The sequence below is a fragment of the Aquarana catesbeiana genome, linkage group LG03 (assembly GCF_042186555.1).
Source record: "Aquarana catesbeiana isolate 2022-GZ linkage group LG03, ASM4218655v1, whole genome shotgun sequence".
NCBI classification, from domain to species: Eukaryota; Metazoa; Chordata; class Amphibia; order Anura; family Ranidae; genus Aquarana; species Aquarana catesbeiana.
In genome coordinates, this window is record NC_133326.1 from 545,244,750 (window position 1) to 545,260,097 (window position 15,348).

A 15,348-nucleotide genomic window follows, 5' to 3' on the forward strand; every position below is an offset into this window, starting at 1 on the left:
GAGAGAGAAAGAAATGAAGAGAGGGAGAAAGAGAAAATAGATGAGGACAAGGAAGAAAGAGGGAAGAAAATGTCTATCTTCCCAGCTTCAGAACTGGGCAATGGCAATAAATTAGTTTTCAGTGCCAGTGATCTGCAGTTGCTGTTATTTTGTTTGTCCCTCCCCCCCTCCCAAACACAAGAAATAGAGGCTGTCCTGTGTACATTGGCAATGTTGCTCACTTTTAGTTTCTATTCTCACACATGATGTGGATGACCCACCCTCTGATTTTCTCTGTTCTAACCTGTCAAAGTCACAAAGATACAAACAAGGAAAGTTCAGCAGACATTAAGCCATATCAGGGGCCTCAGATATCAGTCTGTATTGGGTCCCTGGCAGCATGTCCGACCCCACAGTCACTGCCTATCTGACCAAGCTGCTTTGTTCACACAGCGGTCGACTAGAGAGAAATCAGTTGGACAATCTACTGGATCTCTCAGCACAGCAGACTGAGCAGATCCTGCAAGAAGAGCTGCTCAGATTCCCACAGAGTTCCCAGCTTGTACTGGCCCGGAGCCCCCTGAGGATTTGCACCAACTACCTGCACCCGAAGGGCAAGGAAGAGGAGGAGGAAAAATGCCGTAAACTGCACCTTTGCTGTGACTACCTGAGGGGCCAGTGTCTCCCAAACCGGAGGTAGGTTCAGGAGCAACAGGAAGGTGTCGGAAATGCTGGAGCAAAAGGAAGGCGATCCTAAGTATAGATCTAAGGTTATTGGGAGTATGGACAGAGAGAATGCAGGAGTATCTGGTCAAGAAAATGGTTACTGTGTGGGTTCAGAGACAAAAAACTGTTACCCTAGGTAGTTTGGCTGGGGGTGAATCTGGAAGTATAGGTTTAAAATTAACCAAACATTTTACAATCTAAGGCTACAATATTCTTTAGATTTAGTGTGTATGGCAAGGACCTATCTAAACCATTCATTTTATTTGTGTTCTATCAGAAGGGCCTTCACGCTGCACAGTTATTGAAAGGTCTAAGGGTCCTTTCCTTTCACGCGGTCCGATCAGGTTCACCTGTCAGTTTTTCAGGCGGACCTTCCAGTCTCCTCTATGGAGCGGCGGATGTCAGGATGTCGGATGGATGGTGGTCCTATTTTCCATCCGACTGATCCGCCACCGTATGGTGAGTTGGGTCCACCACTTCCGGTAAGGGTACCCCTTTTCCCTCTGTGTCCCCTTGATGGTGACGGCACTTCCGGATGCACACTTACCACCGAACATATCTACCCCAGAGACTGTCTGATTTCTGTTGAAACTGCCTCTACTTATCACCACCATTTTTGGGACGCACACATTTTCATTAGACCCTTTATTGGATTTTTCTATATATGTCACATTGCTTGATTTGTTTTCACCAGTCATTGTATTTTGTATTTTTTCTTTTAGTTTATTGCACCCACAGTGCTTTCTGTCACATTTTTATTACCAGTGACACATCATAGTTTTGCTGATGAGCGAATTTATATTGTATGACATTGATGTGTCTATTTATTATTATTTTTATCATTTACATTCTGTATAGTTGGGAAACACCTTCCTTAAATACATGTTCCTAACAGAGGAACCACCTCTCTTATATAGCCCCTTATCTTTATCCCTGCATTCACATTTTTAGCGCCTCACTTTATACCTTCACTTCTATTTTCCATCCGTCTGGTGGATTGGATCAGATCAGATGGAAACAGACAGACAGTCTGTTTCCATCCGATTTCACCATAGAGGAGAGCAGGACTGTGTCTGTGTCCGCTTTGCACAGCGCAGCGGACACTGACCTGTCATCTGCCTGCTCAGCAGGGATCATGTAATGACAGCATCTGGGCATTAGTATTTTATGTTTTTTTTTGTTATGTTTTTGATAACTGATACGTTTTATATTATTACCCATCACATGCCTCTGTGAGTTAATTGCTTGCATATTTATTATTTACTAGTGCAGCCTGATCAGTGCCCATCAGTGCAGCCTCACCAGTGCCTACAAATGCAGCCTGATCAGTGCCTATCCAATGCAGCCTCACCAGTGCAGCCTGATCAGTGCCCATCAATGCAGTGCCACCAGTGCCCGTTAGTCCAGTGTCACCAGTACCCATCAATGCAGCCTGATCAGTGCCCATCAATGCAGCCTGATCAGTGCCCATGCAATGCAGCCTCACCAGTGCCCATCCAATGCAGCCTCACCAGTGCCCATCAATGCAGCTTGATCAGTGCCCCTCAGCACAGCTTCATCAGTGTAGCTTGATCAATGCCCATCAATGCAGCCTGCAATAAAGAGAGAGGAGAGCCGCCAGATTACACAGTGCGGGGATCTCCCACTTACCCAGTGCTGCCGCTGTCATATGAAGCCCCGCCTCTTGGACCGGCTCCTATGATAGACGTCACCAGTCTGCTGTCTATCATAGCAGCTGATCCAAGAGGCAGGACTTCGTATGACAGTGGCCACCAGGTAAGCGGGAGATCCCCACTCTGTGTAATGCAATAAGCAGCCCAATGGGCCCAGCGGAACCCCTCCCTCTGCCCCAGCTCGCAGTGCACCCACCCAGGATCGGCCCTGCAAAGCGGGGACAAACTTGGTCCAGGGACAGTGTCCTCAGTTTGGGGACTGTCCCTGGAAACCAGGGACGTCTGGCCACGCTAGGCTAGTGGCCATCAGGCCCCACAGGCCATGGCCAGCAGGACCCACAGGTGTGACCTGTGAGTCCTGCCGGTCGCGGATCGGTGGGTCCTGCTGGGAGTGGTCCTGCTGGGAGCTGACCATGGCCTATGAGCCACAGACCATGGCCAGCTCCCAGCAGGACCTACAGGCCAGCTCCCAACAGGACATACAGTGTTAAGGCCTTTTTTGAGGTACTGGGTGAGCAATAGGCAGGTTAAATGAGCGGGGGGGGGGGGGATAGATGGGATGTGGGGTCAGCTGGCCCTGGGGGTGTCAGGGCCTCTCAGCTCATGACGGGTGCCAGTACCAGCTCATCAGGTCCTTGAATGGCCTCCTCCAGTCCTGGGGGGGGGGGGATGCTCCTGTTCTGGGGGCTGGGGTCAAGTAAAGTTGCAGCCTGAGCCAGTCGCATGAGCCCAAGTCCCGACTCCCTGGCGTGCTTTGCCTCCAAGATCTGGGAGTTGTAATTTCCTGGCTGTGTTGCTTCTCCAGGAGCTTGAGCCTACACGGAGTGAACTACAACTCCCACAATGCAGACATCCCAACCTGCAAAAACTAATTTCAGGAAGGTGGTAAACTCATTTCAGAGAGGTGGCCCGAACATCCCTCCCCAGCTCCCCTCCAGGCCCCCCACCCCCGGGCGGCAAAATTTTTTTTAAATCATTTTTTAAATATTTTTTTTTTCACAGTGCTTCAGGGGAAGGGGGTGGGGAGTATGTGGCAGTAGAGGTTGTCAGTATTTTTTTATTTTTACATATAGATTTTTTTTACAATTTAAAATATTTTTATATTTTTTTCACAGTGCTTTTTTGGGGGGGGGGGGGTTAAGGGCAGTGGACAGTGTTGGTAGGGCTGGGGGAGTGGTGTCAGTAGTTTTTTTATTTTTTTATTTAATTTATCCAAGTTTAACCCCCTAATATAAATACAAAACAAACAACTGGACTGTTCCTTGCCTCAAGTGTGCTGTGAAAACAGGGCGTGCCTGGCTGTGCAGGGTGGGGAATCCCTTTCTACTTGCAGCTCCTTGAGGGGTGCGCTAAACACATATAAATATCTTTCTTCCACCAATAAAAAATACCCATTTTATTGGTGGAAGAAGGGTATTTATATATGCGTGTGATTTTTGATACTATTTTCTATTTTCATTCAATATTTGACATTTATAAAGATATTCTGTATTTACGTAAATTGATACTAAAGTCTCGTTTTTTGTTTTGTTAAAAATAACAAACATGTCAAACATGTTACACAAGCGTTTTCCCCGCACCAGGTTGTATCCAAATCAGGTATAAACTGAATGTTGCTCTCCAGAGTTGAAAAGCCCCAGGTGCTGGCTAATGCTAATCCATGTTGTGAGAGAAGAAAAAAGTCCGGACAGCCGCACACCAGGAGAATATAATCCAACGAAATTTCTTTATTGTAAAATCAGGAACAAATCATGTACAAAGCACCATGGATAGAATGTACAGATAATCAGCTAACGCGTTTCACGCTCTGCGGAGCGCTTACTCAGAGCTATGAGTCTAACATGTTACCTGCTCTGTGTAATGGGTTTGCACAGAGCAGCCCAGATCCTCCTCTTCTCGGGTCCCTCTTCGGCACTCCTGGCCCCTCCCCTCCTGTTGAGTGCCCCCACAGCAAGCAGCTTGCTATGGGGGCACCTGAGCCAAGCTGCAGCTCTGTGTGTCCATTCAGACATGGAGTCGTGGCCCGCCCCTGCCCCATTGGCTGACTGACTTTGATTGACAGCAGCGGGAGCCAGTGGCGTAACTAGAACCTTCAGGGCCTCAGTACAAGAAACCATGAAGGGCTCCCCTTACCTCTGGCCAAGGCCCTTCCCACTGATCCCAGGGGCAGCAGGACCTGAATAGGAGGGGCAGCAAATAGAGGAACAAATCCCCTCCATTTCCTCCTGCAGTCACTGAATGCCTATGGGAGGGAGAGGAGGAGAAGCAGGCTTTTAGCGGCTGCAGGAGAAAAATTGAGGGGATTTGTTCCTCTGTATGCCCCCCCCCCATCCAGGTGTCCATGGGCAACATGTGCGCCATTGCAATTGTGACCCCTGTAGTTACGCTGGGATGAGTGGCAGCGGTGGTGGTGGGGGATGGATTCATTGGTAGCAGTAGTGGTTGGGTGGGGATAGGATCAGTGGTCGTGGTGGGGGATGGGGTGAGTGGCAGCGGTGGGGGTGGTGGGGGGATGGGATGAGTGGCAGCGGTGAGGGGGGATGGGAACAGTGGCAAGGGTGGTGGTTGGGGGGGATCAGTGGTAGGGGGGTTTAAATAGGGATGAGTGACAGAGGTGGTGGTTGGGGGGGGTGGGATGAGTGGAAGCAGTGGGGGCATTGGATGAAATGAGTGGCAGCGGTGGTGGGAGGATGGGATCAGTGGCGAGGGTGGTGGTTGGGGGGGATGGGATGAGTAGTAGTTGAAGGGTGGGATTGGATGGGATAAGTGGTAGTGGTGGGGAGGGAATGGGATCAGTGGCAAGGATGGTGGTTGCGGGATGGGATCAGTGGCAGCAGTGGTCATGGTGGTGTGGGGGGTATAAGTGGTGGTGGTGTGTGTGGGGGAAAATCAGTGGCAGTAGTGGTGGTGGTGTGGGGGGTATCAGTGGCATTAGTGGTGGTGGGGTGGGGGGGAAATCAGTGGCAGTAGTGGTGGTGTTGTGGGGGGGTATCAGTGGCACTAGTGGTGGGGGTTGTATGGTTGGGGGGGAAATCAGTGACTGTAGTGGTGGTGGGGGGGTATTAGTGGCAGTAGTGGTGGTGAGGAATCAGTGACAGTAGTGGTGGTGGGGGGTATCAGTGGATGTAGTGGTGGTGGTGTGGGGGGGTATCAGTGGCAGTAGTGGTGGTGGTGTGGGGGGGGGATCAGTAGCATTAGTGGTGGTGGGGGTATCAGTGGCAGTAGTGGCTGGGGGAATCAGTGGCAGTAGTGGTGGTGGTGTGGGGAGAATCAGTGGCAGTAGTTGTGGTGGTGTAGGGGGGGGATCAGTAGCATTAGTGGTGGTGGGGGTATCAGTGGCAGTAGTGGCTGGGGGGAATCAGTGGCAGTAGTGGTGGTGGTGTGGGGGGGATCAGTAGCATTAGTGGTGGTGGGGGTATCAGTGGCAGTAGTGGCTGGGGGGAATCAGTGGCAGTAGTTGTGGTGGTGTGGGGGGGGGATCAGTGGCAGTAGTAGTGGTGGGGGGTATCAGTGGCAGTAGTGGCGGGGGGATTCAGTGGCAGTAGTGGTGGTGGGGAAATCAGTGGCAGTAGTGGTGGTGGGGGGTATCAGTGGCAGTATTGGTCTTGGGGGGGTATTAGTCCATGGCAGTAGTGGGGGTGAGGGTATCAGTGGCAGTAGTGATAGTGGTGTGGGAGGGGAAATCAGTAGCAATGTTGATATGAGGGATGGGATCAGTGCCACTCACTTGAAGATTACTCTCAGATCACTTGCTTCCTCTCCTTGCTAGGTCTTGCTTGGGCGGGAAGAAAGGATGGGCGGGGCCTGTGAGTACCCATAAGTGCTGGCGGGGACTGTGTGCCCGTGAATAACCAGTGAGTGTACTATCTCCTGGGCAGTGGCGGCCCCCCCTACAGTGGTAGAACTCAAGGGCCCAGTCGCAAATGCGACTGCTGCGACCCCGGTAATCGCGGCCTGTCTCACCCAATGAGGAGGGATAGTTCCGGTCAGCCAAGTTTCTCGTGCAACATCGCTGAATCCAGATGGGCTCAGGTAAGTATTAGGGGGGCTGCTGCACACATACGTCTTTATATCTTAATGCACAGAATGCATTGAGATAAAAAACCTTCTGCCTTTACAACCACTTTAATTAAGCTTGGTTGTTTTTTAAACGCCACGTGTGTCCTGTGAAAGCAGCTTTCCTTTGGTTGGTATTCCAGTCACCTTTTTTCTTTTGCAATAATACATACTGTATGCTGCCGGGACTGCACTGACTTAGTGAGTGGGCATATTTCTATGGTTTAAACCACTGTATCTCTTTATTAGCACAAAACTGACAGGGGTTCTAATTCTTCTCCACTGTATCCATCCCACTGGATATCGCATGAGACAAAATACTGCATGGTTTCATGAGATAAATTTCATTTCTTAAAGCGGTAGATACCGCTTCGTGAATGGAGTCCATTGTGCATCCATATGTGCCAAAGTGCAAAAGAATTTCATAATGACATAAAGTGAAAAATTACAAAATCTATTTCATAGACAGTCATAAAATTCTAATAAAATGAAAATATATATATGTTATATGTAAGGTGCAATATAACCAATGTGCATAAACAAAAAAGTGCCTGTGACAAAATTAATATTTAAAAAACCCCAATTTCATTATAAAAGTCCATTAGATACTGTGTGGTAACAGAAGAGTGCGGATTCACTGCAAGCCATTTACACCCACTTCAGTACACCTTTACCAAGGAAGCTCCTACATCATCTGCTTACCAGAACACTAGACCTCTGGAGATATGAGGTCATATGTTCTTAGTATCAGGTTGGTTATGATTGCTTTACATATCTATAGGTTACATATCTTTCATATGGTGATACTCTTAGTATGGCGGCAGTACACCGCCCCATGCAATATAATCACAGTGATGTACAACCTGGCAAGGAAGAGAATAACGCACACTATAGTGCATTAACAGGCCTAAAAGGTTATGCTATGTAAACCCAACATTTCTTATCCCTGATATGTGCCTGCTGTACCATGTACTTGTATGAGAAAGTATCCTGTTCTCTTTGTATTACTTCCTGTGTGTGAAATACCTGGTGATCCTGCCAGTCCCTCCTGCTTTTCCATCAAAAACTGACCACACTCGGCATGAGATCACAGTGTGGTCAGTTCTCTAGCTGTGCTGGAACTCGGCCTGCTCTCTCCTCCAATGATCAGACTTGTGCTGACATACCCCCTTCCCTCGCAGAGCCATTCACTGAGAAGACCAGTGTGCTGCTGTTTCTCCTCCCCGAGCTCCTTATGCAGCTGAGAACAGAGGGGATGTGATCACTTATTTATAAAAAGGGGAAAAAAGGTATTTATATATTTTTTTATATGTATACACAAATGTTTTGCCTTTTTGTTTCTATTTTAAACTGAAAATATTTTACAAGATATTTTACAAGGTGAGGGTTTACATATACTAAGTCATAGGTCATGTACTTACAAAATTCCAATAATCGTAGCAACAAACTGATATGTAATTTTGGCACATCGCTCCAACTTGCATATGAATGTGAAATAAGAACCTTAGATCGTAAGCTGCTTGACGGTAGGGACCGATGTGAATGTACAATGTATACTGTATGTAAAGCGCTGCGTAAATTGACGGCGCATAAGTACCTTAAATAATAACAATAATAATAATAACTTGCAGCCATGCATGACGTTGCTGCCAAAAGCTCCCAATGCGCTTTGTCTACTGACATCTTCAGGGGATAGCTAATGGCACAAGACATCATTCAATCCTCTTATAGTATTCATTGAATGGTGCGAGCCCTTGGAAGAGATACAAAAGTTCAAACACATGGCTATAGTGCACCTTTGCCCACATTTCCACAGTGCCAGGTTTGGGCTCACCCACAATTCCCCAGTGCCATTCCCTGCTTACATTTCCCATAGTGTCAGGTCCCACTCACGTTTCTAATAGTGACAAGCCCCACCCACATTTCCACCAGTGACAAGCCCCGTCCACATTTCCACTAGTGCCAGGTTTAGCCCAATTGTGAGAGGCCCCGCCCACATTTCCAAGAGTGACAGACCCCACCCACATTTCCAACAGTGACAAGCCCCACCCGCATTTCCAATAGTGACTAGCCCTGCCCACATTTCCACTAGTGACTAGCCCCACCCACATTTCCACTAGTGCCAGGTTTAGCCCTATAGTGACAAGCCCCACCCACATTTCCAATAGTGACAGGTTCCACCCACCTTTCCAACAGTTATAGTCCCCGCCCACATTTCCAACAATGAAAGGCCCCGCCCACATTTCCAATAGTGCCAAGCCCCACCCACATTGCCAATAGTGACAGGCCCCACCCACATTTCCACTGTGACAGGGGCCAACCCACATGTCTGGTAGTGGTTGGCCCCACCCACATTTTCGACAGTGACAGGCCCGCCCATGTTCCTTGTGTGTAGAGTCAGCAATCAAACCTAAAAAATATGTAATGCATGATAATAAGGAATTAAAGTAAAGCTAATAGTGACAGACCCCACCCACATTCCCAATAGTGGCAGGCCCTGCCCACATTTCCGGCAGTGGTAGGCCATGCCCACATTTCCAATAGTGGCACACCTGCCCACGTTTGCAATAGCGTCAGGTCCCGCACACATTTCCAATAGTGATAGACCACGCCCAAATTTCAATAATGACAAGCCCCAACCACATTTTTAATAGTGATGGGCCCTGCCCATATTTCCACAGTGACAGGCCCCACCCACATTCAAAATAGTGAAAAGGCCAATCCCACATTTCCAGTAGTGACAAACCCTGCCCACATTTTTACAATGCCAGGTTTGGCCCCGTCCACATTTTCAGAATGCCATGCCTCACCCACCTTTTTCAATAGTGACAGGTCCCACCCACATTTCCAATAGTGCCCTGCCCCACCCACCTTTTTCAATAGTGACAGGTCCCACCCACAATTCCAGTGGGTGGGACTAGTTCCAGGTTTAGCCCAAAAGTGACTGGCCCTGCCCATATTTTCAATAGTGACAGACCCTGTTTACATTTCCAGTAGTGAAAAAGCCAACCCACATTTCCAACAGTGACAAGTCCATCCCACATTTTCAATAATGACAAATCTGCCCACATTTCCAATAGGGAAAGGCCCCACCCACATTTCCACAGTATTGCATTATATTGTAATAAAATGATTTTTTTGGTGTCTATGAAATTGATTCAGTAAATTTGTACATGTTTTTTGCACTTTCTTTTCTTTTTCTAATTCTTTTACACCCATCTCCACCCAGAATTAGAATCCATGGTGTTCTTTTATTCCAGGCCACGCTGCAGATTCTCCCACAATGTCTTCTCTGACCACAACTATGCTGTGCTAGAAGCCAATGAGCTGAGCGGACTGAATGAGGAGGAGATCAAAGTTTTACTTTTTCAGAATGACAACCAGCTGCTGCCAGTGGTGAGTGCAAGTACTGCTTTCATTGTGCCCCCTGCCTTGTGATTTAGAGTGGATGTTATGGAAAAAATGCTGGCCAATCCAGATGTACCTTGCTAATATTGCTCACGACTGGATTATCACACCCTCCAGCATCACTATCCAAAAAGTAGAAAATACTCTGCTTCTGAACTTCTACTGTTTTGATTACAGTCCCCCTTGGAATATCACCCCCCCCCCCCCCAACATGGCCTTCCATATGGTAGAAAATAAATTGTTACTGGCCCCTTCACCAGCTTGTGAAAAATGATCAGTCAAATTCACACCATGCTGTCACTGATACGTGACAAAGACACAATCAGCCTCACCCTGCCCAAAATTTTTCCAGCTTGAGGGACCACAATCTAAGTGCCAGCAGACTGAGAGCGATCATCACTGGGTTTTACTAAGCAATATACTCTTTACTCTGTCACCAGATAGAGTTTGCCCTATCAGCTGACAATTTTACCACTTTCAAAGAGTGTTTAACCATTTCAGCCCCGGAAGATTAGGCTGCTCAATGACCAGAACACTTTTTACAATTTGGACCTGCGCTGCTTTAACTGGTAATTGTGCGGTCATGCAATGTTGTACCCAAACGAAATTTACATCCTTTTTTCCCCACAAATAGAGCTTTCTTTTTGATGGTATTTGATTGCCTCTGCGATTTTAATTTTTGCGATATAAACGGAAAAAGACCAAAAATTTTTTAAAAAAATGATATTTTCTAATTTTGTTATAAGAAAAATCCAACAAACTCAATTTTAGTCATACATTTAGGCCAAAATGTATTCAGCCAAGTCTTTTGGTAAAAAAAATGTCAATAAGCGTACTATACTAACTATGGTACATTTTCTGGAATTTACACAGCTTTTAGTTTATGACTGCCATCTCATTTCTTGAGGTGCTAAAATGGCAGGGCAGTACAACCCCCCCCCCCCCCCCAAAAAAAATGACCCCATTTTGGAAAGTAGACACCCCAAGGAAATTGCTGAGAGGCTTGTTGAGCCCATTGAATATTTTATTTTTTTGTCACAAGTGATTGAAAAATGACAACAAAAAAAAAAAATCACACAAAGTTGTCACTAAATGATATATTGTTCAAGCATTGTTATATGTGGAATTACACCCCAAAATACATTCTGCTGCTTCTCCTGAGTATGGGGATACCACATATGTGAGACTTTTTGGGAGCCTAGCCGTGTACAGGACCCCGAAAAACCAATCACCTCCTTCAGGGTTTCTAAGGGCGTAAATTTTTGATTTCACTCCTCACTACCTATCACAGTTTCGAAGACCATAAAATGCCGATATGGCACAAACCCCCCCCAAATGACCCCATTTTGGAAAGTAGACACCCCAAGCTATTTGCTTAGAGGCATGTTGAGTCCATGGAATATTTTATATTTTGCCACAAGTTGCGGGAAAATGACAAACTTTTATTTTTATTTTTGGACAAAGTTGTCACTTTTCAAAGTTTTGAAAATTAAAAAAAAATATATTTTTCTTTTCTTTCTTCATTTTCAAAAACAATTGAGAGCTGCAAAATACTCACCACGCCTCTTAGCAAATACCTTGGGGTGTCTACTTTCCAAAATGGGGTCATTTGGGGGGGTTTTGTGCTATCTGGACATTTCAGGACCTCCGTAACTGTGATAGATAGTGAGGAGGAAAATCACCATTTTACGCCCTTAGAAAGCCTGAAGGCGGTGATTGGTTTTCGGGGCCCCGTACGCGGCCAGGCTCCCAAAAAGTCTCACACATGTGGTATCCCCATACTCAGGAGAAGCATCAGAATGTATTTTGGGGTGTAATTTCACATATGCCCATGGCATGTTTGAGCAATATGTGATTTAGTTATGACTTCGTGCAAAAAATAAAAAAGATTTTTACATTTTCCTGCAACTTGTGTCAAGATATAAAATATTCCATAGACTCAACATGCCTCTCAGCAAATAGCTTGGAGTGACTACTTTCCAAAAAGGGGTCATTTGGGGGGGGGGGGGTTGAACAGTTCTGGCATTTTTTGCACAACATTTAGAAGCTTATGTCACACATCACCCACTCTTCTAACCACTTGAAGACAAAGCCCTGACACTTTTTGTTTACATGAAAAAGTATTTATTTTTTGCAAGAAAATTACCTTGAACCCCCAAACATTATATATTTTTTTAAAGCAAAGGCCCTACAGATTAAAATGGTGGCTTTTGCAATTATTTTATTCACACAGTATTTGTGCAACGATTTTTCAAATGCATTTTTTTTTTAAAAACACACTTTTTTTAATTTGAATGCACTAAAACACACTATATTGCTTTGACTAAATAAAAAAAGATGATCTTATGCCGAGTACATGGATACCAAACAAGACATGCTTTAAAATTGCACACAAACGTGCAGCAGCGACAAATGATACATTTTTAAAAGCCTTTACAGGTTACCACTTTAGATTTACAGAGGAGGCCTACTGCTAAAATTACTGCCCTTGAGCTGACCTTCGTGGTGATACCTCACATGCATGGTGCAATTGCTGTTTACATATGACACCAGACCCGATGCTTGCGTTCACCTTTGCTTGAAAGCATGGGGGGACAGTGGTGCTTTTTTTTATCATTTTTATTGTTATTTCAGGGAATGTAAATATCCCCTATGATAGCAATAGTTAGCGACAGGTACTCTTTTTTGAAAAAAATGGGGTCTATTAGACCCTAGATCTTTCCTCTGCCCTCAAAGCATCTGACCATACCAGGATCGGTGTGATAAAATGCTTTCCCAATTTCCCAATGGCGCTGTTTATATCCGGCAAAACCTAAGTCATGAAATGCTCATAGCTTTCAGTTTCTTAGGCCATACAGATGATTGGAGCCGTTCTGGTCTCTGATCAGCTCTATGGTCAGCTGGTGGAACCACCGGCTGCATTCTCGGGTTCCCTGTTGGGACAGGAGAGCCCGAGAAAACCATGGAAGATGGTGGGAGGAGGGGGAGGTTCCCTCCCACTGCTTGTAAAAGCAGTCTAGAGGCTAATTAGCTGCTAGGATTGCTTTTACATGAAAGCTGACCGCTGGCTGAAAAGAATGATACCAAGGTGATACCTAAACCTGCAGGCCTCATTCTGGTATAACCACTCAAAATCCAGCAACATACCAGTACGTAGCTGGTCCTTGTTGGGCATGCATTGTAATGTTCTTTTTTTTCATGCCGCCTGTGGGCTGAACAAAAAGAAGAGATTGATCGGTGTGTATGCCCACCATTAGAATACTGCCTTTCATCCCCCCACTTCTAATGATGGGCATACATGTACCATTTTTTTTTAACTGTGGTGGTGAAATCACCTCCTATACAGCGCTGGAGTCGCTGATTTACGTATCGTGGGAGTAAACGCTGTTGCTGTCAAGGTAAATAAATAAGTGCTGCAGCTGAATGGCATACCTGCTAAGCAAATGATGGTTAACAATAAAACAAAGTAACATTACAGTATAACAGTAAGACATACCATACCTGCAAAGCAAATATAATAAAACATAGTAAAAAATAAAACAGAGAGAGAACAATAGATAAAGAGCAATAGTGAGCGAACAATAGAGCGGACAGTAGAGAGCGAACATGGGAGAGAGAACAATAGAGAGAGAGAAGAAAAATAAAACCACAACTATTTTTGGCTTTTTTATTTTATTTTTTTTTTGTGTTTTTGTGTGTGTGTTTTTTTTTTCACTTTTTTCACTTTTATAAAAACTGTAAAAGTTATGTGTTTAGTGTTTTTGTAAGTGACAGTGATCGATTGATACTGCACTTGGGTGGGCTGGGCTGGGCTGAGCTGGGCGGAGGGGCTAAACGCAGGTGCTAGCAGGTATCTGGGCTGATCCCGCTAACACTGCGTTTTTGGAAACCCTAAACTGTTAGGAACGCTAGTATAGATCTGATCAGATCAGATATTGATCCGTTCAGACACTATACTACTAAGGGAGGTGTATGGTGCGTGCGTGGGTGTTAGCGCTACTGGCACTAATCTGACGCTGCCTGGGGCGACGCAGACCCTATCTGACACTAAAACCTAACTGATTTAACCCACCGGGTCATCAGGGGGTTAAACCTTTATTTAGGTAATATACGGCGGGTGCCCTGATGCTATAAAAATAAACTAGCTAACCAGCGTCACCATGACACTATTACAGTGATCACTGGTGACAGGGGGTGATCAAGGAGTTAAACCTTTATTAGGGGGGGTTGGGGGGGTCCCTAGACCTATCTAGGTCTACCACTAAGTACCCTAACACTGATTTGTGTCACTAATGACACCAGTACAGTGATCAAAAAAAAAACATGAACACTGCACTGGGTGACACAGTGACAGGAGGTGAAGAGGTTAACTGGGGGAGGATCGGGGTGGTGATCAGGGGGGTGACAAGTGTACCTTTGTGAACTAGTGTCAGTGTAGTACTCTAAGATGTCTTCTCTCCTCTCTCTGGAATGGAAAAGAGTTCCACGAGGAGAGATGACATCACTTCCCCTGCTGTGTTTACACTTACACATGCAGGTGAAGGATTTCATTCGCCAGGACCGATCACCAGGTCCAGGCCAGAAACCATTGACCTGGACCTGGGGATTGATCAGTTCTGAAGCGAATCCGATCGTCGCAGTGCGCGCCCCCAGACGGCCGCATGTGACGTATAGCTACGACGCTTCGCGCAGCCGGGCCACCCTGGCCCGGAACTGATTAACAATGGAAAAGGTAAAATAGCACAAATAAAATGCAGCACTACCTCTGCAGGAGGAGCTGGTAGATGTGGTCCTATTTCCCCCCTTGAAACACAGAGCCAGGCACACAACATTTTCTGAATTTTTATGATAGTTTAATAGATCAGTCTAGGGCAGGGGTCCTCAAACTTTTTAAACAGGGGGCCAGTTCACTGTCCCTCAGACTGTTGTGGGGCAGGATCAATGCAGCCTCACCAGTGCCCAGTAACTCAGCCTGACCAGTGCCTAGAAATGCACCCTGACCAGTGCCTAGAAATGCAGCCTGACCAGTGCCCAGCAATGCAGCCTGACCAGTGCCCAGTCAACCTGACCAGTGCCCAGCAACACAGCCTGACCAGTGCCCAGCAACGCACCCTGACCAGTACCCAGCAGCACAGCCTGATCAGTGCCCAGCAGCACAGCCTGATCAGTGCCCAGCAGCACAGCCAGCCTCACCAGTGTCAAACAATGCAGCCTGACCAGTGGCCAACAATGCAGCCTGACCAGTACCCAGCCATGCAGCCCGACCAGTGGCCAGCAATGCTGCCTTACCAGTGCCCAGCAATGCAGCCTGACCAGTGTCCAGCTATGCAGCCTTACCAGTGCCCAGTTGTGCTGCCTGACCTGTGCCCAGTAATACAGCCTTACCAGTGCCCAGTAATACAGCCTTCTATGATGGGCATAGAAGCCATACTCTGTAACTTCAGACCCTGTGTCGGTTAGGCATGGGACCTCCAGGCCATTGACAATGGCGGTCACTACTGGGCTA

At 46.4% G+C, this 15,348-nt stretch overlaps 1 protein-coding gene across 2 annotated transcripts in view; it reads left to right on the forward strand.

Moving 5' to 3' along the window:
* Positions 1-238: 238 nt before the first annotated feature.
* Positions 239-15,348, forward strand: part of LOC141132730 (zinc finger CCCH-type antiviral protein 1-like) — a 60,706-nt gene continuing 45,596 nt past the window's right edge. For both annotated transcript variants that reach the window (XM_073621494.1, XM_073621495.1), the window contains exons 1-2: positions 239-675; positions 9,695-9,830. In XM_073621494.1, the coding sequence (XP_073477595.1) occupies positions 380-675; positions 9,695-9,830 (432 nt within the window). In that variant the 5' untranslated portion in view covers positions 239-379. The remainder of the gene's footprint in view (positions 676-9,694; positions 9,831-15,348) is intronic.